We start from the raw sequence: 27,223 nt of genomic DNA on the forward strand, positions 1-27,223 counted from the left end.
GAATCATTTTAATTGCCTATATATATCTTTTGTAGCTATACCATGAATCATTCTAGGTTAGAGTGAAAAAAAAATGAAGTGGTTTTGTGTATAAAATATGTTTTTGGAACAATCGTAATGAACATTAACGGCAAACTACTTGACGCATAATTTATTTAATACCTTTATTGTTTTTATGCAACATAAACTGTCGATTGATTAATATATTAGAATTTAGTCCAGTAAATCGGGTCCTACTGTGAAAATTGAAATTATAACTTCAATATAAATGTTTTTAATATGTTTGCGTATATAAACGCGATAGATTTACAACATCTTTCTGGATTTTCTTCCGTGTCTATCAGTGATTGCCAAATTGTTCCATGTGGACCACGAGGGGACCACGCGAGACTCGACAGGGGTCTATGTTGGGCCTGACAATATAATGAAAATATATTTGGTTCCGATAGTGAATTCGATTCCAATCACAAACGTTATCTCGGACGCAATTGATGGAGCTCCTGTCATTGTTGGGAGGTACCGTGGGTTTCTAAGCCATCTTGAAAGAGTTATACCAGAGGTAACTGCAATTCATCTGTTATCCACCGACATCTAGTAGCGATAAATTTGTGATTAATGCCGTTAACAAAATTAAAAGCAATGCATTGAATTGTGCGTTGGAAATGATGAAGATTTCCAACGATTTCTGCTGAAAAGTGCATGTTTATCAATATTCTATTTACTTTTTGACACTGTTTTAGAGTTTCAATAAAAACAAAGAGTTTTTCCTCGGTAAATTGAAATTTATGAAGGAAAATATTGGTCGGAGGGAATTTTCACAGTTTTCAAACTTGTCTTAGGTAGAATGACTCGATGAAGATATTCAGATATACTTTCTACATTTGATTGCCCTGCATGATGATTTTAAAATTAGATTCGAAGATATGCTGTCGATGGATAAAGGAAGAGGAGGTGAAAGCAAAGCTACGTAGTTTTTTTTTCAAATGAAATTTTTTTGGCGCTTAATTAATAAGTTACTGAAGCTGAAGCCACCATTTGAGACAGACTGTTTATATAAAACAAAAATAAATGTTATTCATCCATCATATATTTTTTTTTGATAAATATGTAATAGAAAACGTAAAATATGAAACAAAACCACTGGTCACGGTAAACACTACGTTAGGTTATAATATGACCACGTGGTCATTGGTGTCGTTCAAATCATTCGCTCCATTAAATTTGGCTAACAACCCAAATCCGTAGGCAGCAACAGATCACCATCATCAATACCAATCTTGAAAGCATTCTGTAATTTGGTGGAAGCAAACTGCTTGAGTTTAATACCGCAAAGACCTAGATTGCTATTTTTACAAAGAAGTCTGGAGCTGCAGCTCAGTATTTGTTCCTGTTTGGACATAAAATACCACCATCACCGAAAATTCACTTGTCGGGTGTTGAGGATGGAAGCAATATGTCCTGGCATAGACACGTGGCTGACTTAGCCAAGGCAGCTTCTCAAAAACTCTTTAAGGCCAAAAAGCTACATACTCTGCAACAACTTCTAATCTTCTACAAAGCCCAGATTCGTCCATCTTTAGAATATTGCTCGCACATTTGGAGCACAGCTTTTAAGAGAGCTGTTCGACTTATAGGCGATCCATAGTTGAGCAGAAACCTGGGCAGCTGACTGACATTATTCCACCTAGAGCAGTTTTGTAAAAGTTATTCCACAGGCAGACGTAGTTCATGAATAATAGTTCGTATACAGGTATCTAGAGCTTCAGTTTATCGGGATTCATTTCTTTGGAGAAGTGCAAGCCTGTGGGATCAGCTACCAAGACACGTTTTTCCTGAACATTACAACCTACAGAAGTTCAAGATCAATATAACCAGGTATTACCACACAGCAGGCAACCTCTTGTGCTTGCTTTTCACTCAGAAAAAAATCTCTTATTTTTCCTCTGATCGTTTAGATTTTGTTTCTATCTTTATTTACTACTTTTTTAGATTTTTTCCATAATTTGTAATATAACTTTTAATAAAATGCAGTTGCTAGTAATTTACGCCACGTTTGAAAAAATAAATCACTGAGTCGAACCACAATTTTTCAATCATGTTGCTTGGGTTCAATAACATTTGAAATTCTCTATACAATTTAGTGATGTGTTGAAAATTCATAGGAAAAATTTTAGATTTTCTACAAATACTGGACTATAGTTAGAGGACAAAAATTAGGACCGAAATTTCAGTGTGTGCGACCAAGAATAGAAACATATTCCGCGTTATTTTTAGTAGCAATGAAACAGCGGTCCCGGCGCGCTATACGCGAATATGTGATATTAGTGCTCAGGTGGTGTGTGTTAGTGAAAAATAAATTTCTTCGCGATCAGTGATTATGATAAACACCAATGTACAGCTCTGGTTACTCTTATAATCGTTATCGTCCGAACAAGGACAGTTCTCGTCGAACTGAGGACTTCAACTGGAGTTACGGACAATCTCCATGGGTTTACAGAACACCTGGTATGCCTATTAAATCAACAACGAATAGTAAACCTTTGGATACCTCGTACGCTTCTACCAGTACAACCAGTTCTACACCTCACAGACACAGATATGCCCGATCTTCTACTACCAGCAACGTCGCGCAATTACTCAGTGAATCTTGTTCGAATTTATTGCAAAAATTGACCACCAGGGTACGCGGACTTTCTACCACAGTAGAAAGACAGCTCATCGATGAAACGACATCAACACCAACAACGTCTTCTTTTAATTCAGGATTTCTTCCATTATCTACCAGCAAAAGTACAACAGTCGTACCTAACTTCGGACATACAATTACTAGATTAGAAGATAAATATTCTAATGTATTAGATAAGATCTATAAGAAGCATAACAAAGATCCGGAAAAGACACCTGTTCCTGCCGGAAGAGCTCTCACAAAAAGTTCCACATCCGTAAATATTTATTATCCCGAAAAGTCCATTTATAATAATCTTAATACTGATCATGGGGGAGTGTATAGAAGAGAAAAAACTCCTTATAAAGAAAGTAGGAAATCACTGCATTCGACAAGGCATTTTCCTGAACCTCAATACGCTTATTTGGATAAAGATTCAGCTTATCGAATTAGACATAAATCGAATCATTCCGATTTAAGACCAAGAAGATCTTCCAAACCTAATCATAGGAATGGATTAAGTGAGGTAATGGGGGGGGGGGGTAGAAGTCAAGAGAATCATCTCATATAGGAATTTAGGGAGTAATCGATAAAATATATATAGAAGTATAAACAAAATGATAGAGAATGCGAAGTATGCTGATTTTTATTTCTAAATTCGTGCAATAAAGTTCAGTTTGAAATTTAGAAGGGCTTTTCCTACACAAAATTTTCTCGACCCACCCCTTTCCGAAATATCACCCTTAAGAGGAGGGATTTTTGCTAGAGGTGGTTATTTCCATCATTTATTATGAATCGTATAACATTTTACACCTTCACTGTTTTTATATGAAATGAAATAAGGGTTGCTAATTTTAGTAACCACCTTTCAAGAGTGATATCTCAGAAAGGGGTGTGCTGAGAAAATTATGTTATAGTAAATTTCATACGAGTAATCTTAAACTTATTTTGTTTTATTTAACATATTTATACTTGAATGAAGCTTGCTATTTATTATAGCAAATGAATGTCAAATGAAATTTTTAATTGTTTTGAACATTTGAATAACCTTAAGCAAAAAGCACCGCTCCTTTTTCCGCTGTTTTTTTTTTGAATGATTAAATTTAATAAACGATTAGGTGAACGATAGAAAGCCGGCGTCCAATTTCAAACTATGTCCAGTCGAAATAAAGTACCAAGAGCAACCAGCACCGGTTCACTCAAACTTCGAAAAAACGTTAAGTCCGCCAGTTCCAAGATATAACGATAAAGATTTAACAATTCCAAGCGTTCCGGATACGGAATCTCGAAGAGAAGCTAAAAGAGTCGAAATACAAAATTTAATAGCAAAATATTCCGCTCTCGACGAAGCTTACAAAGTTAATGATAGCGCGTATAGCTCCGGAGCTAGTACGGCCAGCACCAGCTCGAAACCCACTATTTTGGCCAGCGTTACGCAGAAGTACTATCCGAATTCGGTAGCTGTAAGTATTTATTTTTCAGTTGTTTTTATTAGTTTGCCGTTGCTTTGAATACTAACATGTTTTTTGTCTTTCAAAACGGTCTATAAATATATATTTTGATAAAGACCGAAGTAGGTCGAAACGTCAAATTTTTACCCGTCGTTTTAAACACATAAAAGACAAATCTTCTATTATGTCTCTATATCTAGTATGTCGTCATCAAAATGTAAATAAAAATAGTAGTAAAGGTTAATCGTACTTGAGACACACTCCACAATATTTTGCCTTTAGACTTAGTTGAAGATATTCTTCTTTGTACAGTTCCAAAGCGTTGAGGAATTGTATTATTTGAGACTACTTCCGGTGGGTTAGTTCTTTACGTCGATCTCGATCAACCCCAATAACCGTGCTCCTGCTATCTCGGTGTACGCATAACTGTTTCACTCCAAAATCATATCTCCACCAAGCAGATTATCGATGTTGAATCGCGAGTAGAAGGAATTTTTGAAACACAAATTATACTAACTAAATCTTCTAGAATTAGTGGTAATTGATTTTGAAAGAAGACAGCAATTTCCTGAATAGACAATATCTGTAGGTATCCTGTTTTTTGAAGAATCGGTGGATCGACAAAATTGTTGATTTTGGTTGTATGAGAATCCACGCTGGATGAGGAACATATTCAGTATGAAAAACGAGATATTTGAGTAAGGATTATAGGGAATCAAGTAATATCAGCAATATTCTTAGACGAAACTTTCAGTTGAGTACGATATGAGAAATTTTGCGAAAATAATTATTGCTGTAAATAGCTAATTGGTCGCGAGACCTGTTCGTGAGTATCTAGTTGCCGAATTTGCTCAGTAGAGATGTACTAGCTACCGAGATCACCAGATCTAAATCCTTTGAACTTCTGTGATAACTCATAATTTATATTTTTTCAATTTTAGAATAAATTAAACAATATTCATGGAATTATGATTATGATTTACATTTTAGACGGAAATTTGGCATTTTTAATACAAAATTGTAAATTAGACCTGATAGGATCAGTCCTTTTTTTACGTTCTGGATATTTTATTATAAATGTTAAAAAAAATCCTCAATATCATAGTTCACTAAATAATATCTATTCTTTTGTACATAATATTTCAATTCAGTAAAAAAAATATCTAAAACTTTATTCTCCTTTTCATTCTTCCCGTTTTTGGTAAAGTTGAACATTCTAGCAGTTATTTTTGCCATTTATAAATTTTGAACTTTTTTTGCCAACACAAATTCGTTCATACAAACTTCTAAAGCGCCCAAAAACAAATATGGAGAATTTTAAGACAAAAGCAGAAGGAAATAACCGAAATTTACGAATTAAGACAAATATAAGAGGACAAAAAGATAGATTATCTAACAGAACTATTCAAAGAAGGTAATACTAAGAAAATCAACATACCAATAACGTGCAGGTTACCATTTAAGAGTTGACCAAGCCCTAAAGTACCTCGGAGTTGACATAACCGGATATGTAGACGTAGAAGATGAAGTAAGAGCAAATAAAGTCACGGGATGTCTTTAGAATGCAGTATGGCGAAACAAACACCTAAGACATAAACAAAGGCGCAATTTAACGAAGCAACAATCAAGACATACAATTACTTATACATAAGTACAATGCCAGAAATGTTAAAAACGGGAAAACTCTTGAAAATCACGGAAATAAAAATAATCAGGCGCATTTGTTGAATGCCTCCGGGAGGTGACTTTTCAGAGGTTGACAACATCTACTTCACGGTGGTTGTATACTTAGTTTCCATCATTTACATTAAACTAAAATCAAAATGTCTTCTGTATATATAGTAAGATTTGGTGATGCGTCTCAAGAATGCTTCAAAAATACTTATAATGTCCCATACCGCATCAAATAATGAGTCAAGCCCTTCAAAATAGACATTAACTGCCTTCCTTATTGGAAAATTTTTGACCACGAAGCCATTTTTTCAAGTCTGGGAATAGAAAATAATTCAACGGGGCTAAATCTGGCGCATGAGGTAGCAATTCAATTTTTCTTTCATTAATTTTGGCCAAAAAACCGACGTCATGACCATGCCCGCAGATGGAAGGGTCTTTGCCTTCTTTGGAACAGGTTCTCCCTTTTCAGTACATTGTTTTGATTGTTCTTTTGCTTCGGGTGTCAAAAACTGCTAAGCACTCGATGGAAATATTTGCACCACGCTGTTTTTACTCCATTGTGAGCAAACCTATCTTGTGCACAGCTTTCTCATGACCAAATTTTCAGTTAATATGCGATGTACCTCACTTTTTGAAATGCCTTCTATGTGTGCCATCTCGAGCACTTTGAGTCGACGATCATCCAGTAACGCTTTGTGGATTTTCTTCAACATTTCTGGAGTCGTCACCTCATTTGGTCGACCACTGCGATGCTGGTGTTCGCATTTCCAATGGGATCGTTTAAACTTTGCTACCCAATATTTTAACTTCGATAACGAAGAAGCAGTCTCACCTAGAGTAGAATCTAGTTTAGCTTTAATATTGGTTAGGCTAAAGTCTTTCAAATAAAAGTATTGTTAATATTTGGTGGTTAGATGCATCATTAGAGTGACAACCAGGACATGTGCGTCAGAGTAGGAATGCTAAACATTTTTGGAGAATGCTAAAGGGCAACAAACCTTGACTAACCATGATTTAACCAGGTTTCGGGTGAGCAATAAATAGTTTTATTTACGTCTAGACTATTTTAAAGAGCTTAACAACATTAAAAATGACGTCAATTATACTTTAAAGTAATATCTGAGTGGTCAATAGTATTTTTTTTTCTTTTCCTGTCATAACTGAATCTGCGTTATTTTCTAGACGAAATTACGTGTCTCTTAAAAATATATTTGAAAGTTTAATATACCCATCTACCTACTTAAATAACTTACCTCGGAAAAAACAAATATATTTATTAATAGTATAATCCACATATGCAAAAAAACGTCATTTGAAAGATTTATAAATAAGCTTTACGTTTCTATGTACATCGGTAACTTAAAATATTTTTTCCGTTCAATATGTGATGTCGGTTATGCGATTTTATAGATTCCAAATGATAATATTTGGATTTGTTCCTTAATTGAAAATTGTTTTATTTGTACAAAGATATTTTTAGCACATAATTTATAAAACCGTGTGGGGAAAAATTACGAAACAGGAACATGAAATTTGAAAAAAAAAACGATGTTTATAAATAGCAGTTAATAATATTCGATGAAACGTATGAACATAATTTACAAGGGGTGATCGATAAATCAATTAGAACTATCATTCTTGTTTCCTATCTTTTGTTATTTTTTTAATTTATGCTTTCTTTTTATAGCTATTTGAATTAGTTTATAATAGACCAACAGTAATCATTCCAAAATCCTTCGAAAACGTTCAAATTTTGGTAAAAACGTTCCCCTTGTTCGTCACTTATACTTCCTAAGTTTTTCAGGGAAAAATCTCGATGCGATGTTTACACCCATCTTATTTTTCTATAAATTTCTTTGTAATTTTCTCTTCTTTATTTCCAACTATTTTGAATGACTTCCAAGCAGATTTTTCAATAACAGATTAAAGTCTTTTAATTTCAGAATCTTTCATAATTTTACGGATTTGTGGGCCAGCATATATACTCTCATACACTTTTTCCTCTGTTTTGAACGATTTTTTGTAAATGCCGGAAAGCAATCCTGTTTTTAAATAAGCGTCTTTCATTTTCAATCCGTTGGAAATAAGTAAATTCGTTTTCGAAATTCAATCCTCATGGAAATTGGGCTTCGGCCAATTTTTCTGGCACTTGGCTCAAAGATAGTTTGAAGCAAGCGGATTTAAAGTCTGGATGGACATGAAACACCAAAATCCTACTAATTTCGGAGAATTCATTGATACCAGAACTAGTTTGAATACCAATCTCTTGAAGGTACAAACACAGGCTTGTACATATGCAACCGGGGCCATGAAATCATGCCCAATAGCTGCACTAGAAGTGATTCTAAATCTCTCACCAAAGTGTGACAAAAAAACCATCACTTAGATTGTTCAAAGACGGAATCACCAAAGAAAAACCGTCCCTAAATACTCGTAATGACAAAATCTAAAAAGTATAGCTGTAGAAGTGAGTGGTAGTATTCGAAATTGGACCCTGTTCAACCCTCAGGGAAATTGGGTTTCGACCAATTTTTCCGTCACTTGGTTAGGCACAAAGATAGCTTGAAGCAATTGGATTAAAAGTCTGGATGAACACGAAACATCAAAACCCTCCAACTCCCTTAAAACTACTTATAATAAAATTTCGGATAGTTTTCCAACATTGATGCTAGAACTTGGTTGAATACCATGAGGAACAATCTTTTGAAGATACAAAGACAGGCTTGTACATGTGCAATCGAGACCATGAAATCACGCCCAATAGCTGCACTAGAAGTGATTCTAAATCTCTCACCAAAGTGTGACAAAAAAACCATCACTTAGATTGTTCAAAGACGGAATCACCAAAGAAAAAGCGTCCCTAAATAATGACCAAATATTAGCTTTGAGAAAAAATTTACCTCAATACTGATCTGTAGAATTGGTATAAAGAAATAACAGAATTGTCATTAAATGATATACGGACGGATCTAAAGCAGCAGACAGAACTAGAATAGAAGTAAACGGTCCTAGAACCAAACATTTTGAAAGCCTGGAAGCACAATAAGCATTTATCAAGCAGAAATTTATGCATGGTGGTATCAGCTACAAAACAATAGAGAAAGTATTGGACAGGAAGGTAGATAGGAGCAAAACCAATTATTGGGACAACCTACAGGATCTGAGACAAGCAAAGACTCTGCAGGGCAACCATAACCAGAAAAGATCTGCTGAATGTATCAATTTAAGTGAGAACAATCTAGGAATACTAACAGAAGTTCTATCGGGGCACTGTAGACGCTAGATTTAGTAGAGAATGTGTCCAAAGTGTGAAACACTACGGAACTCCAGAGAACTACAAGAAGACCTCCGGCAGCTGGACTCATCCCTCATTCTGAATTTTCTGAAAGGATTGGGAATAACATGAGCACTGGGCTCCCCTGTATAGCAGCAAGAAAGTGGGACACAATAGATCCTTTGGATCGTAGGGTACATGATACCCTAATATCTATCTACATCTACAATATTGATAATGATTTTTTGAAAATACTTAAAACACTTTAACAATTTCATGCTGTAAACTTATTTTACATTATTTGTAATTTACCATTTCCGATCCACTAAAAAAAATCAAAATATCATTAAACGCCGATTTATTTGTTTTGGTTTTTTCAATTTTAACCCGATTCAATAGAATACCTATAAATAGTCCGAATAAAAAGCCTTGCCACGTTCTGGCACATGTGTGGCTGCAATTTCTAAACGTGGAATATTTGTGAAGATTGTTTTGAAGGGATATAATTAAACTATTATATAAATCTAGCGATAAAATGTCATTGGCAATTAATAAGTGTTTGTAACCAAAATCACTAAGTTAGTGTGTGCGATTTGCATGGAAACAAATCAGCTGTGTGTACGTCTTCAACAGATGAGTAATTCGTTCTTGATGATATTGTTCAGGATTCGTGAGTTGAAATGAAAAAGAACCCGGTCTGGTAGTTTCTGTACATGTTTTATTTTTAATACCATAATGGTGGTGATGGTAAGTAGGTAATAATTTATAATAAGAGTAATATTCACGATATACAGAGGCGGGGAGTATTTTTTTAATCTAGGGAAGATATTGAACTCAAATTTATATATTACGGACCAAATTATTAATCGGGACATTATTTATATTGTCGGGAATCTATAAATATTGACAAATCAAATCATGCCAATGCGTTTAAGTTTGTGTTGAGGATATTCGGAAGTTAGGTTAGGTTGAGTCATATTCGTTTTATATAATTTTTACTTAAATAATTATCTATTATATCGATATTATAATAATAATGAATATTGTCAACAATACAAAAACTTAAGAAAACACTAATTTTCATTACCCTGCGTAATAGGTGACGAGCTTTATCCATTTCATTTCCAATTATCATAGTGCCCCATCAATCCTTTAGTTCATAATATGTACATCCTTGATTTTTAGACTTAAGTTTGGTCTTTATCAAAACATTTTGATGAAAATTGAAATCATATCTAAATATCAAGTATATTATCTGTTGATAAAGCCATTAATAATCAAAAGAGACCTAAAAGGAAGGTCTAAGAATTCAAAAATCAAAGAAATATTCCATTTGTATTCGACTAATCACGCGATGCAACAACTAGAGATTGTTGCACCGCTATGATGAGATACATTAACATTGAAACCGGTCGGTGATTCCTTTGCCATTAGGGATTTGGATATCGTTGTACACGTCACGTTATTCTGAGTACTCAATTCGTTATTAAATAGGAAAGTAGGTTTTTCCTTCAAAAATCGGTAGACTATATACCATAATTCCAAATAATATCAGAAATAAGTAGTAGAAATTATATAATTTGATATATTAGACGCACTATTTCTCATTTTCTTTTTCCAATTAATGATATTTATGGCTGTTAGGTCTTCTAAAACATTTTTGTCCTCTCGGTCTTGACCTACCTATATTTTATTATTTATATCTATTGCAGTTCTCTATTTCGTTGATTCCGCCTTATATTTTTCTAAGAATTTTCCTTATCTATGTTTCCATCCGTAGTTTCATGGTTTTCGCAGCCTTTTTCGTCTATGGTGACTCCTAAATATAGAAAGTCTTTGACTATTTCCAAGGTTTGATAAAACTCGCTACCATTTTTAAATGTTTTGTTGGTTATTATTAATGAAAATGGTTCCTTCTATTACTATTCCAAGGATTTTTATTTTATACTACACAGGACTGTGGATTTATTAATGTCCCATTTAAAACCTTTCTATGCTACCTTTTTTTCAAATTTTTTTTTTATTATTTAGTATTTAATCTTTATCGTACTGATATTTTTCCCATATGCCAGGAGCTCTCTATCTCTATTACATATTACCTTCAAATCCTAGGGTCGTTTTTTTTTCAACCTCCGATCGCTCCGTGCAGACGCTACGCGGGACAAAATTCTGTGTCTATGGATTTTTCTACTGTTGTTTGTTTAGATTAAAATATCAATATTTCGTGAAGATCTGATATATTTAGTCTGACCTTTTCGATGTATGAAATATTGTTGGTATTTTGGCAACAGATTTTAGTAATGACGCTCGTGCAAGAATGTTTATTCTCATAACTTGAATCCTGATAAATTACACGAGGCGCGATAAAAAAAATACACTAAACTATTTTAGTGAAAAACAAAATATTAACATAAAATTCAATTTCGAAGTACTTGGTTCCGATCAGCTATACATCTGTACATATTACATATAAAAGAACCGTAATTCAAAAATACGAGAATACAAATCGTGCAGAGGAAATTGCACCAAAACAAAATCACCAAATAATATTTGTGACCACAAAAGCCATGCCGTATTCAACTATCCTTTCAATATCAAATCTAGGAAGATAATTATGTTACTAAGGTTTAACATAGAACAAAACAGCGTACAGGGAATTGCATGCAAGTTCAAATTAGTCCTTAGGATGAATAGTGCACGCTATTTAACATTATGGTTGCTTAAGTGCTAATCCTCCAAAATTACCAGTAAAATAAATCAATAAAATGATTATATTTTACATAGACGCTAGTTAGAAGATAGTGTTTTAATCAATCAGCTGATTTGACTAAAGTTTAATTGATTCTCGCCAAAGTTTCATGTCATAAAAATGGCACCAAACCGATGAAGATCCTGTTTGACTCCATCGTCTGAGATTCATGTTGCAACCTACTTAAAGGTCGCTTGACATGATGCAATACAATTGCATACAATTTCTGCAAGATCAAAATATTGCATAGACGAATATGTCTTAACATTATGCAAGTCTCTTGCTAATGTATCAAGACCAAAATTGCGTGAAGTAAAAGTAAACAAATTCCTAACCTCAAACTTTATTTAATATTTTGTATATGGTTTAACAATAAAAATAACAAATACAAATAACAATAATTATATTTGCTTGCAGTTTAGTTAGAATTCCAGACATCACTATATCTCGTTTTATTCCTGTTGCTTGTGAGGCAATTTATGAAGTACTTCTTCTTCTTCTCATGCTGTCTTCTCATTGAAGGTTGGCGATCACGCTTTCATATGCGTCTCTTCTTCCTGCCGATGACTTTCTTTTCCTTTACTCTGACCTGCATTATGTTCTGTAGCAGTAGGTGTTTGTCGTTGCGTAAGCTGTGTCCTCTGTAAGATGTTTTTCTTATCTTAATAATTGTCAACAGCTTTTTTGCGACCAATGCGTCTTAGTACTTCGTGGTTGGTGTTTCTGTCGGTCCAAGATGCGTTTATATCTCAAATGCCTCAAGATTTTGATCATTTGAGCTCTTAAGGTCCAAGCTACCACTCCACACATAACTTTCCATGAATGGAGGTTTAGATTTCTGTTTGTAAACATTGATTTCTTGGTCTTCGTGTATGAAGTACTGGAGAAAGATTATTTGAAGGTACAGGCCAAGTTTCCGTATGGACTTTAAATCAACACACTTTCTTTGACATACAAATTTGCATTATCGATTAGTAGGTCTATAAACATTCTTTTTTTGTTCAATGATGAAAAAGAAAGTATTTGTTATTTAAAAATAAAGTTACGTCACGATGTATCGCTTGAATGAAGAATGCTGCTTTTTAAAATATGAAGATACTTCTTAACTACGCTACTGATTGCATGTATTCAAATATTTATAATGAATGAACTTTGTAATATTGTTTGATATCTATAACCTCTGTTGAGTGCTTGATTCGGTAATTTGTGGATTTCAATTCTAACGTTTGGAGTGGCTATTTTGTATTGTTGTGATTTAACAAATAATTTTAGTGTAATTATTTTTCTGGGTTAAATATCCACCGGAAAGACTTACAGAATGAAATTTTTGGTAAAAATGAAAGAATAAAACAATAAAAATAAAAAATTATTTTGTTTAGATTTAAAACTGATCGAAGTAGTTGTTTCTTATGTTTCATCAAGTGTTTTCAAATTGGTTTTAAATCATTTTTGTTTTTTACAGGTTAACAGAATACAATATTATTAAAAATGTTGAGGAAATCAAATGACAGGTAATACATTTTTATTATTACACCTACATTAAGTGAAAACAAAAACATTTTTTACCAAAACTTTCATTCTATAGTTTTTATCTGCCTTATTTATATCTTACAAATTCCAAATGTCAATTGATAATTGTTTTCGTTCAAAATACAAATAAACATAACACTGGTTAGGACCTAATTTTATTTGTGTTGGATATCGAAAACTATAGGTATAATTACTTTATGAAGCTTCCCGGTAACATTACATTTCATCTTCTTTTTTATTAGATGAATCGATCTACTAGACTGCTCTAGTCACTGGTAGATGGAACCACGTGTATAAATTAATAAAATAGAAAAGAAGAAGTCCCAATATTTTAAAAAATTAATTTTAATGTTACAAGAATCAATAATTCGCGTGTAATGTAGATAAAAATTAGGTTAAGTCGTAATAAAATATAAATTATTAAATATGTTTAAATAAAGTTAAAAATAATGATAATTTAATTAAAATTATTACATCTAATAATTTTTTTGTGTGTCTGCTTTGATTAAGCACAGTAATTCACTTTTCTAAAATTATTCATATACTTATTTACAATTTAGAAACAATTTTCAAAAACGCACGTAAGACGTAGACTTTGACGGACGTATCAAGTCTCAGCTTAGCTCCAATTGTACTGTCAAAATCAAACAAAAGTCATTATTCTTTTGAATTTAGAAGAGTATGAAATGAGTTGTTTGTCTAAAAATTATTTTAGGGATTATCCCAATTTTGGTTGTAAAGTTCCTAGATATAAAAATTATACATGTGTTAAGGATTATTGGAAGTACAAGGTAATTTTTTTATAAAATAGTAAACAAAAATTTTATGTAGTAAAACATTCGTTTTTGACGATAGTTATTATTGAGATACGAGAAAATAATATCGAGGGCTGCAACATGTACTGGAAAAAGAAAAATTTATGTCACATAATAGATTTTAATATTATTGATTACATGTTAAGCTTGGTTTATACAACCAAAATTAAAATTTTTGGGTTTATGCAGTAAATACAGACTGACCTGGCATATTCTGTGCTCATAACCTCACAAAATTAAGGCAAGTTGAAAGTTGGCAAACGTTTTATTTCAATTTGACTTTCAGCATGAACTGCAAGTATTATTTCAGTGTGTCCCAACTAGTAATTTAATTTGTTAGCTTAAGTTAATTTTTAATTTTGACTGCATATACCAAGCTTAACTTATGCAGGTTTTATATAAAACTGAAATAGGGTACTTGCATTATTTATTTATTAGTTTATTTTAAGTTTTTGATGTGAAATAATGTTAGAAAGTAAAATATTTAATTAAAAGTGAGAAAATAATATCTAAATATTTAATTGAAAATCGCAAAAATTACAAGTTTTCAAGTACATAAGAAAAGATTCTCATTGGTTTTCAGTTGTGGTGTTGTACGTTTAATAGAAACATCGAGCAGTTGTCTGCTTGATGATCACGAGGTTATCGTTGCCGGCAACGTATCCTGTACCGTTATAATACAGTTTTTATTTATTAGTTACGTATAAATAAAACATTTTTCTATTTTAACTTCTTATAGGTTATGTTCTTACATTATTACATAATCACTTTAAAAATTAAAATTGTAATAAACTTAATCAGTACAAAATATTAAAATTTGAATCTTACTTTCATTAAAATAAATCTTGTCTATAAAAATTATTACATCTCGTAAGATCGTCAAAACGACCAATACCTTCAAACGATTTTTGACATCATAAAAAAACTCTATTTATACACCATCATTCAGATTAATCAAAGTTTAATACTAACGCTTATTTTAGAATAAGTGAGAGATTAACTGTCGTATTCACTTTGTATCATATGTTCAGTGTTTATTTTATACCTATGACGTCACGCAATATGGCGGCCTCACTGAAATATTGAAACTACCTACAAAATTTTTGAATTTTCAATAATTTCGTTCACTGTAAATACCACGCAAGTATTCTATTCGATAATATTGGTTGACTATTCATTTTTAAATTCCCGATTTTTAATTTTTCAAGAAATTGGGAAATAAGAGGGTTCAAGACATTGAAAAGGATAATGAGTGATAAATTTAGAGACTAAATATGCATAAAGGCTTCAGCCCCACTAAACCAACGCAGGTTTTAATTATTATTAAATAACCATACAACCCTTTAACATGCAATAATATTGATAAAAGGGGCTAAGCGGATATTTTATTTATAGCTAATTATTTTTTGTACATAATCATTATTTGTTACTCAAATTATACAATAAATCCTTTTTTTCAATTTCAGACATCCCCGATACCTGTTGAGGATGATGATGAGGGTCACTTAATATACAAAACAGGTGACACACTCCAAGATAGATGTAAGTCAAAATATTTTGCAAATTTTCATTAGTGTTAGTGTCAAATTGAAAACATTGAATCAATTCTAGAAAGTTTGATCCTTGAGTTTCTTATTTTTTATAAAATATGCCAAACAATTTTCATTAGAGTCCATTAGAGTCATTAGAGGTTTGATATTAAATTCCCTACATAATCTATACCATCCCATAAGATAACAGGGTAGTTTCGTTACATATTTTTTTTTAATTTTTATTAATTCGAGAAATTTTTGAAAATTGTTTACTCAGACTTTTATAGGAAAAAAGGGCCGTTTTATATATTCTATGGATATAACTGTTTTCCATAATTTTGTATTATTTACTTGATTTGTTGTGCTTATATGTAAAATATCCATCAAGAACACCATTTTGATATGGAAAAAATAAGGTTTCCAATGAACCTTTTTATTATTTAAATGTGAAACAATCTACCTACATTAAGTAGTAGATTTATTTTTGGACAAACTATTGTAAAATATCCATCAAAAATACCATTTTGATATGGGAAAAAAATTCTTCAAATTATTAAGTGGTAGCACTCACTTGAGGTTAAAAGATTTGGTAGTTACTTGCAAAAATAAGGTTTCCAATTAACCTTTTTATTATTTAAATATAAAACAATCTACCTACATTAAGTAGTAGATTTATTTTTGCACATACTATTGTAAAATATCCATCAAAAACACCATTGTTTGTACAAACACCAAGTGTTTGTATTTCGAATTTGTGAATGCTGGGCACTCACTAATGGCGTGGTCTGTAGACATTCCATATTATTCATGATTTAGTTGACCGTGTGCGGTAAAAAGGTCAGTCACCAATAGAATTTCACGCATTTTTCGATGGAATAGAGTGTGAAGGCCTATTTATGTGTATCTCATGCATCTCCGTAGAGTTTGTCTTTAGAACAGACCACTTTTAGTTATACCAAGAATGGGTTGTGGTTTTACTCAAGCTGATCCTTTTAGCCACTACTCACTAGTTCTTGTAAGATTTTTTAGCATTCCAGTAAATTAAATTTAATTACTTGAAATCTCCGAGTTTGAAATTTCTTTTTGTTCAGTAGTTTTCGATACCATTCCGAAAATAAAATACAGTTGTTTTTTGGAAATGCTGTGAAGTAGTTTTTATTTGTTTTCAGATCAAGTCCTTGGAACGTTAGGAGAAGGAACGTTTGGCAAAGTAGTTAAAGTAAAAGATCTCGAAAAGTAAGTCTATTTATTAATTTCTTTTATAAATATTATATTGATTTACCAAAGTGATATTTTAAGTCATTATAATGATTCGTGTAAGCTATTGAAAAAGTTGTTTTGTTGTTCTAGAGACTGTATTAGAGCCTTAAAAATAATAAAAAACGTAGAAAAATATCGAGAAGCAGCCAAATTGGAAATCAACGTTTTAGAAAAATTAGCTGAAAAAGATCCCAACTGTATAAAGTGAGTAAAAGCGTTTTTATGTTTAAAATCATACGTCTATTACTTTTCCAAATCATCTTTAGTATTTAAAACAATATTTTCTATAATTTATAAATGTGGAGAATTGTTTACATGACATTACACTAGAATCTACTGCTCACTTGGAATAGAACCAGAGTAATTTATCTTAAAAATGATTGCAGATGCTCCAATGTAAATAAATAGTTCATGATTCATTTTAATTAGAAATTAAGATATATATAAGCTTTTGCATTAGTCAAAATATCATTCATACGATTCAAATCCATGAAAATATCAGTTATAAATAAAAAAATTATGTGTATCAAGCCGTTCCTTTATAGACCGATTCATTCCATTCTTTCTCTTTGATGTTTTCCTTCTTTTTTTTGAAGTTCCTCTCTATTTTTGTATATTTTCAGCTTGCCATACCTTTTTAACTATTCTTGAGTCTCCTATTCATTACAAGTAACCCCTTCACTTCTTAAAGTCTGTTGAAGATTCTATTCCAAATTTTTTTATCATGTCCTGATTTTATTACAACTGCTTTTATACAACGGGGGTCCTACAGCTTCTTTTAACGCATCTCGCATTTTGTATGCTATTTATCCTCTCGTTTTCCTGGATAGATCTGTTCGATTCCTTCCTTCCAGGTCCTTGAGGGTCTTTCTCGCCTCCTTCTATTCTGCGATTGATACATCGATGCTTTCTTCGACCAAGTGTTCTGCTCCATCCTCATCATATATACGAATATAGAGCAGTTGCTTAGTCTGTATTCTCCTGAAGTCGAGTAAACTAGTCGTATGTGTTCTGTTCTGGATGTCCTGCACCATCTTCTCCTGTCTATCCGTCAGTTGCCAGCACTCGCATCTATACGTTAAAATGGGCTCCACTATGACTTTGTATAGTCAGTTTTGTGTTTAGGTTAAGTTTTTTTTTGATCAAAGCAATGAGTTTGAAATTTGTGTAGCTTTTTTCCCTTGTTGAAGAAGATTTAGAGTACAGCAACAGTTGCGTCTGTCATAGTTTAAGTATATATCAATTTAAAAATGATTATTGCAATTTTCTTTGTGGAAAAAATTCTATTCGAAGCATCAAGCCCACCTTTATAAACAAATCTATTCAGTTCTTTCCATTGCCTCTTTGCTGTTTTCCTTTTTTTGAAGTTCTTCATTTTTGTATCTTTCCAATATATGTTTTAAAGTCTTGAAGATTTAATTCCAAATTTCTCCCTTATGTCCTGATTTTTTATAACAACTGTTTTTTACTTTGTTTATTCTGTCTGTCACAAACCAAGTATATATTCATTTAAAAATAGTTATTACAATTTTTTCTGTTGAAAAATTTCCGTCAGAAGTGTAAAAGCATTCAACTGCTATTTTATTTATTTATCTCGTCCTCTTTCGTCATCAATCACTACTCCTAGATATTCATAAACGATTACTTGTTCTAAAGTGTAATTTCCTATTTGTATGTACGAGGTCTGGATATTAAAAAACGAGACTGGTTACGAAAAAGGATTTTGTTATAAAAATTATTCTACATTCGAATGCTCCCCTTCAATATACTCCCCACCTATCGCCATATGTTTTTTCCATTGATCGAAGCAGTGCTGGAAGTCTTCTTTGGTGATTTCTTTTGCCGTTTTTTGCTTTACCGCTTCCATCGACTCAAATCGGCTCCCTTTATCTTCGAAAACAAAAAAGAGTCGCACGGTGCCACATCTGGTGAGTATGGCGGATGTTCGAGCTTACTAGTCAAATGCTGCTTCACAGATAGCGCGTTATGGACAGGTGCGTTGTCCTGGTGCATAATCAACGAGTTGTTCTTCTACAACTCGGGCCCTTTTTTTACGAACTAATAAGTCTAGTTGACAGTCTGACCCTCTGGAACCCATTCAGTTATTATGATACTATTAATATTGAAAAAAACTATTAACATAGCTTTGAATTTTGATTTGCTCTTTCGGTCCTCACTAAACGCTTACACTACTCCAAAACACGCATACGTCATAGATAATTGTCCTCAAAGGCCTCTTGCAACAATTTATAACATTCAGTTCGGCGTTTTTTTCAATTTAACGAGAAAGTTGAGATTGATACGTTGCTCCTGTTTTTCGTCACACATGATGAGAAAATAAAACGCGTTCGTTACAAACCGCTACTGCACAAATACTATAATAGTGACGGAAACGTGTTTTGGAGGAACGTGCATAGACATATATAGATATCTAGATACCCAATCCAACTCGTTTTTTACCCCACCCGTCTAGGGCGCCCTCTAGGCGCGCAGTCTCGTGATTTAATAGCCAGACCTCGTATACTTTCTGTTATCGCCATATCTTTATAGACATTAATATCATTTTCCGGGGTTGTTCACCATGTGTTACTATCCATAATTGATAATATGACTATGTAATCTGCCAAAGCGTTTTCCAAAATTTCCACCATATTTCCATTTGTAAAATTTTTTAGCTTTATGGTTTCACTTTTATATTATTTGGTATACCCCATTCTTTTGTGTTTATTTTCTTGTTGATTAACTAGATTTTTGAGTTTTTGATTTGCTCTTATCAGCTTTTCATTGGTTCTTCTTCTTTGTGTAGTATTTTCCAAAAATTTTCCAGTGATATATGTAATGTAGGGACATACTATATATACCATACTTTCCTTTTTGTTTTTTGTAATGTGAATGTCAACCTGAGTATTTCTTTTTTTTTTGAAACCACTCTTCTCTTGTGTTAGTTTATTTTTGACTTGGTATATTTGAGATTTGTTATTGTAATCTTTATCAAAAATTTAAACTGGAAAATATTGTATCTAAAACAGGTGTAATCAAATAAAAACTTTAATAACTGTCAGATAAAGTTAAGTAATAAAATTTACTAAAGTAAAATTGAAAAATTAAACCATTTGGTCGCCTGCATCGAGACATTCTAATTTTGTTATTGTATACAACATAAAACTACTCATAAAATACTAATAAATGTACAAAGCTAGTTGATATTTAAGACATTGCTTAACTTAATCGGGAGACGTGCCAAAAAAGTCAAAGAAATAGGCTATTGTGTCATCATATCATCAATTTAGAGACAAATATTCACAGAACGTTTGTAGTGTGATGCAATAAATCTAGAAGTTCTTATAAAAAAAAACAGTATGTTCAATATCATTGGTGAAAAGTTGAAATTCCAATTATTACCGAGAAATATTTAAATAAATATCGTATCTATCATCATTCCACAAACGCAAACATTGAGAAGAAATCTCAAATATAAATTCATTTTGTTGATGTCAAGGTCGAGTTAGTGGGACTTATATTTATTTACATAACAGATGTTCACAAGAAACGATATATTTTGTATTGCTACCTAATTTTGAACAAAATAAATTAACAGATAACAGAATCTATTAATATAAATACTTATAATTGAAACTGATAATGTGTTTTTAAATTGTTCAAATAATCAATTACTAAACGTACTCTCTCAGCTGATTCTTGAACTGGGGGAGACTTTTTCAAAACAAATAAAATCGTTAGTGAAATCATTGCCCAATATGTGTAATAAAGACTTTGATTAAAAATAGTAGTCTGCTGAATCATAGAAGAATTAACGCAAAAAAAGTAATAAAAATCAAAAGTTCTTGTAAATCTCAGGATCGGCTTGACTTGGGAATTTGAAATTTTTAGCAGCAGATAGCTTATGTAATTAGGAATACGAGAAAAATACTCCGATTACTTCGAGGTCATGTTTTGACCTTGAAAAAAATCGACAAAGTTCAACATTTTTTGGTTTTTGCCCTGAAATTTGATTATTATGTTACTAAACCCATAACCCATGTACTTTTTTACATTTAGCGCTTTTTAGGTGTGTTCTATGGCAAAACTGATAGCGCCATCATGTTCCGCGGCAAAAAATACATCAAAATCATGTCTCAACAAAATTTTGCCTCATAATATCAAAAAATCTAACAACTTTGCAAAGCCAAGTTTGGACAATTATTGCGTAGTATGTAAAAATTAAAAAAAAATTTGAAGTATGGATTTAGAACCGTCATTCCGTCAGCTTTCCAAATATGTAAATAACTTATGGGTTTAGTAACATAACAATCAAATTTCAGGGCAGAAACCAAAAAATGTTGAACTTTGTCAATTTTTTTCAAGGTCGATTTTGGCACAAATGATTTCCATTTTTCCCTATGTGCGACGTTGGAAAACTGTGATCGAATTTCGACCTGGGTAATGATCCTCAAACAGCTGATTGATGATCTACCTGAACCCGTGTTAATTTTTCCGAAAAGCCCTATATTGAATTTGGAGTTAATTAGATCTAATAAATTTGGACAAACCATAACTCCTTTGAAAATTTTATTATGGAATAAAATATCTTTTCTCATTGAAGCATTTTAAATAGATTCAGATGCATAGACATTAAAATAAATATTACTACAAATGTATGCATTTGCAATATTTAAGAATTATTTTTGTATTACCACCTATACAGGGTGTTTCAAAACGTTCGCATGCGAGTTAAATCACTGCATTAAGCGAAAAAAATCGATTAAAAATCACCAAACAATCACATATCTATAACGCATAGATTAATTGCAAATTAACAATAAGGTTTAGCCAATCAAAGCTTGTGGAACGTTCCTCCCTATCGAGCAATCGAGAGATCCATAAAAGTATTTAGCTGCTGCCGCATTTTTGAACTTTGCGTTATAGACATGTGATTGTTTGGTGATTTCTAATCGATTTTTTTCGCTTAATGCAGTGATTTAAAGATTTGAAAGACCCCGTATACCTCTCCTCTATCCCAGAAAGGTACAGGATATCTTTTTCTGTCAGTTTTTCCAAGACACGTGCCGCTTTGTGTTTCACGGCTTCAACAGACTTAAATCGAGTTTCTTTCAATGTAGCTTTAACCATAGGAAATAGGTAGAAATCGCACGGTGCATAATCCGGCGTATAAAGTGGGTGATCTAACACTGGGACGTTGTACTTGGCTATAAACTTCTTGATGGAGAGTGCGAAATGGGGACACATTCCTTGTCAATTCTAATATATTCAGAAATATCCGACAGTCAGATCGAACAAGATTATCTATTTTTTGATATTTTTAACAGTTTTGACGTGGTAGAGCGGGGGCTACTTGAAAACTTGAGATTAATGTACAAGTTTCAATCGGTAGTTCCTTGGTTTTACAAATTTTCAAAACTTGCCAGTCTGAATTTGCGAGAATATACGGAAATATTTGTATCCAAAAAGTATAAATCACAGCACGTCTTTGCGCTAACTGTGACTAAACTACAATCATAAACACCGAAGAAATAAGTTTTAACTTGTCGAACTCATCGATGGAAATATATAAACAATAAGTAACGGACACTATTATTTTTGATTTGTAAGACATCGTTTCGATTTTCGCTTGACAATATGAGAGAGAAATTTGTTAAAGCGTATTATTTTGAAAATGAATGAATGAATTTTGAGGTGGTCAAAAACTTTTCGCCATTATAATGTATGCGGTATATTTAAACTGATTTTAACTTAATTGTTTCCAGTTTATGTGTAAAAATGTTGGATTGGTTTGATTATTACGGCCACATGTGTATTACTTTCGAAATGTTAGGATTAAGTGTCTTCGATTTTTTGGTAAGTATGTCGTTTAATCACAGAATAAGAAAAAATCTATAAAAAATATGGTTACGTTTTAGAAAGACAATAATTATCAACCTTATCCATTGGAGCATGTTCGACATATTGGTTACCAACTGTGTTATTCAGTTAAATTCCTCCATGCAACAAAATTGACGCATACCGATCTCAAACCTGAAAATATTTTATTCGTCGATTCTTCCTATGAATTAGTATACGACGTCAAAAAAGTAAGTATACAATTAGAATCGGTAAATCAGTTTATTTCTAAGAAAAAATTTCTCATATAATGTGTCCAAAACTAAGTGATTTGATACTTTTCATCATCCTGGACACAAAATGTATTGGAATAACAACCCAGAAGGTAATTGTTAACGTCACAGTACATTCAATACATTTTTTTGTTTGAATATGTGATTTTTCTAGCATCAATTTGCAGCAACTTCTTTTTCATGATTAAATACATATTTCAATTTCGAAAAATTACTTTCAGAGGAAAGATGTAAGGCGAGTGAAACGAACTGATGTGAGGTTAATAGATTTTGGAAGTGCCACTTTTGACCACGAGCATCATAGTACAATTGTATCAACACGTCATTACAGGGCGCCCGAAGTCATTTTAGGTAATAATAAAACTTTCTTAGTACAAAATTTTCATACATACGCGATATTCTTTATTGGACATGGAGATATCGAATATAACCTCAAATTCATAATAGACATTCAATCTTGTCATTATTTTGTGATGGTGCAATATGAAGCTGACTTAGAACGTCAACTGTCACGTGGTATATTTCCGACTGAAGCGCCATCTTAAATTAATTCAGCGTCAAGTGTAAGAGCTAAAATATACCATCTCTATCAATAGATAATTACTTGAATCAATTATTAGCTTAAAAGGGTGATTATTTTGATTGATGAATATCAAACTTAAAGTTATTGATAAAATATTTACCATGCACTTTAATGCAATTTTTTACTGCATAAATACTATAATAGTGACGGAAACGTGTTTTGGAACGTGCATAGACAAGATATCTAGATACCCAAAGCACTACTCGGTTTTTACCTCACCCGTCTAGAGCGCCCTCTAGTGATTTAATAGCCAGACCTCGTATATTTTCAGTTATCGCCATGTCTTTATAGACATTAATATCATTTTCCGGGGTTGTTCACCATGTGTTACTATCCATAATTGATAATATGACTATGTAATCTGCCAAAGCGTTTTCCAAAATTTTCACCATATTTCCATTTGTAAAATTTTTTAGCTTTACGGTTTCACTCTTATATTATTTGGTATACCCCATTCTTTTGTTTTATTTTCTTGTTGATTAACTAGATTTTTGAGTGGAGATTTCGAATATAACCTCAAATTCATAATAGACATTCAATCTTGTCATTATTTTGTGAAGGTGAAGATGAAGCTGCCTTAGAACGTCAAATAAGGTCACGTGGTATATTTCCGACTGAAGCGCCATCTTAAATTAATTCTGCGTCAAGTATAAGAACTAAAATATACCATCTCTATCAATAGATAATTTATTTGATAATTACTTGATTCTATTATTAGCTTAAAAGGGTGTTTATTTTGATTGATGAATATCAAAGTTAAAGTTATTCATAAAATATTTACCTTGTACTTCAATGCAATTTTTTTTGCTATAATAACCATTTAAAAAGCCAAACAATGTTTAGTTTGACGATGAGTCAATTTAAGATGGCGCTCCAGTAAAAATTGTACCACGTGACTTCAATTGCTCTTTGAGATTTTTCAAAATTAAAATTAATGTTTAATTGATGTTAATTTTCAGAATTAGGATGGTCTCAACCATGTGACGTTTGGTCCATAGGGTGTATATTGTTTGAATTATATTTGGGCATCACACTTTTTCAAACACATGACAATCGAGAACACTTGGCAATGATGCAAAGGATAATCGGGGAAATCCCTTTGAGGTTAGTTACAGCTTAATATTTGATTGTTTTTTTTTCCATTAATTAAAATGGTTTTTTGTTCGCAGTATGGCTAAAAGAACAAAAACTAAATATTTTTATAAGGGAAAACTGGAATGGGATGAGAAAAGTGCTGCTGGCAGATACGTTAAAAATAATTGCAAACCTTTATTGGTGAGTTTATATTTTTATCCTTGTAAGATTGAAAAATTTCTAATTATATTCTCACCCTGTACTTAATCGAAATAGAATCCAAATTTTCCATAAATTCCTAATGTTTTTGAAAAATATATTTAAAATAACAGTTATTTAATGATTAATTGAGTTGAAAACTAAATCATTTTACATAATTTTTTTTTGGTAGTCTATTATGAACCTTTAATGTTATTTTCATGTATAACTTCATTCATGGGCGTAAACTCAGCATTTTCATTGGGGGACAAGATATAAAATAAGACAATAATTTGTTATAATTAAATAAAACATTTTAATTCCACTATTTCTCCACAAATAATCGTAATTTTAACAAAAAAAATTTTTTTTCCAAATTATTGGGGGGGTAACTGCCCCTAATGCCTCCCCCGGAATTATGCCAATGATCAATAATTATGAAATTCTTCTTTGTTAGAAATACAAACAATCGGAAGATTCGGATCACAACGCCCTGTTCGATCTGATTTTCAAAATGTTGGAATACGAACCTTCGGAAAGGATAACTTTAAGAGAAGCTCTACACCATCCGTTTTTTACAAAATGCAAATTAGACCAATCTAGTGACGGGGTAATTCACCATCTAAGAAAAAGTTTGTCCAGATGAATCTACATACTGTTTAAATTAATTATTTTTGAATATTTGTGAAACGGTTTTGAAGTTTCAATATTTGTACAAAAGTTTAACTATAATTACAAAATCCAATGCACTTTTGAATATATGGAATTGATGAAGTTTAATTGATAAAATTGTACATATTGCGACAAACATTTTGGACAACTATAATAATTTATAAAGACTCATGAAATGTTTGAAGATTATAGATGACGGTTGTGGTCAATATCCTATAAAAATACAATCGAATTGGTTTGTTTTATATAAATATGTCAAATTGATCATTGTCTTTCTTATTTTTGTGCCATTAATGAATAAAAGGAGCTTATTTGTTACATATTTGTGAATTCGGTGTTCAACTTATAGCTAAAATCATTTGATATCTCCTATAATCATCACAGCAGAATATTTTTTGACTTAGTGAGAGGAATCTTCATGTAGGTCTAACTGATACTATTTTATCAAAAAGAAAATTTATCTACCTCTGAGTTCTGTACCTATCTATTTTCGTTTTTCCTATAATTTTGATGACAAATGGTACAGTTTTCCCTCAAAAGTGTACACTAATAAATGTTGAATATTTTTGATAAACTTTATTAGAAAAATTCAATTTAGTTGATGTTCTATTTGTCAACATTGGATTTTGTAACATGTATATATTTTCAAATGAAAAATTCAGTGGAAATTCTGTAAAACTGAAGCTATTTCCATAATAAATTTATGTACTTGATATTTTGTTTACTAGTTTGCAAGTTTTCAGTAATTAAATTTATTAAATGTAAAAAAAACTTTGATATTCTCCTATTACATCCTTGCCTTTCTCTGACCAGCTATTATTGTATTTCTAAAAGGAATCCAGATGTAGATAAATATTTCATCAATCAATTTCTTTGCAACTTTTAGTTCCAATTTTGTTACTAAATAAAAATTGAAAAATGTTTCAAATTTAAACTGAAAAGACATACTACAGTTTTCAGTTATTTTCTTCTGAATGCTATTCTTAATTTCTATAATAATTTTTTTACAGAATTTCCACTTTTATATGGTAAAAATGATTCTAAATATGGGTTAGACCAATTAGTTATAAAGTCAACATTTATTTTTAAAAGGTTGAGTACATTCATAAATAATATCCAAGAATAATTAATGTATTTTCTTTTGTATTAAATCCGTAGCTAAAAATATCTTGAAACTGGTAGTATCAATTGAATTTTTATTCTTTTTTTCTTTTCCTTTCACCATTTCATCGTTTCAATGAGGATTCTGTATGTCTTGTACCTATTTATTCCTTTTCTTGTACACAGTTATTTTATTTAGTCTATATCCATTTCTTTCTTGGTTTATTTATTTCTTTTTCATCTATTATTAATACTTGTTTTGCCACTTTCTTTCTGAATTTTTTTACATTATTTCCAAATTATTATTTATAAATAATAAGGTCCTTCCCTAAAATATTTAAAAGCATTTTTACCTAAAGTTTGTTTTTAGGATACGCCTAATTGTTAATTTAAGCCAATTTATTATTATCAGTGATTTACTGTGATCGAATCCAAAGTGCTTCATTTAGTTTTGAAAATATACTTTTATTAATACAGATGTACATGTCTTATCAAATAAATGCTGTGGAATCTA

The 27,223-nt window shown here is 31.7% G+C and overlaps 1 protein-coding gene across 1 annotated transcript; it reads left to right on the forward strand.

Annotated features, from left to right (window-relative positions):
- Nucleotides 1-2,272: 2,272 nt before the first annotated feature.
- Nucleotides 2,273-27,223, forward strand: LOC130441358 (dual specificity protein kinase CLK4-like). The gene is made up of 11 exons (XM_056774998.1): nt 2,273-3,191; nt 3,784-4,128; nt 15,625-15,700; nt 16,860-16,926; nt 17,041-17,154; nt 22,716-22,806; nt 22,869-23,039; nt 23,303-23,432; nt 24,624-24,768; nt 24,834-24,939; nt 25,394-27,223. Exons 1-11 carry the CDS (start codon nt 2,391-2,393, stop codon nt 25,580-25,582), a joined length of 2,235 nt encoding a protein of 744 aa, XP_056630976.1. The 5' UTR covers nt 2,273-2,390; the 3' UTR covers nt 25,583-27,223.

The sequence above is a fragment of the Diorhabda sublineata genome, chromosome 3, assembly GCF_026230105.1.
Source record: "Diorhabda sublineata isolate icDioSubl1.1 chromosome 3, icDioSubl1.1, whole genome shotgun sequence".
Classification (NCBI taxonomy): Eukaryota; Metazoa; Arthropoda; class Insecta; order Coleoptera; family Chrysomelidae; genus Diorhabda; species Diorhabda sublineata.

Coding starts and splice junctions, on each gene's coding strand:
- LOC130441358 (XM_056774998.1), top strand. CDS start 2,391: ATGTACAGCTCTGGTTACTCTTATAATCGTTATCGTCCGAACAAGGAC. Junction 3,192..3,783: donor ATAGGAATGGATTAAGTGAG/GTAATGGGGGGG, acceptor ATAAACGATTAG/GTGAACGATAGAAAGCCGGC. Junction 17,155..22,715: donor AAAGATCCCAACTGTATAAA/GTGAGTAAAAGC, acceptor AATTGTTTCCAG/TTTATGTGTAAAAATGTTGG.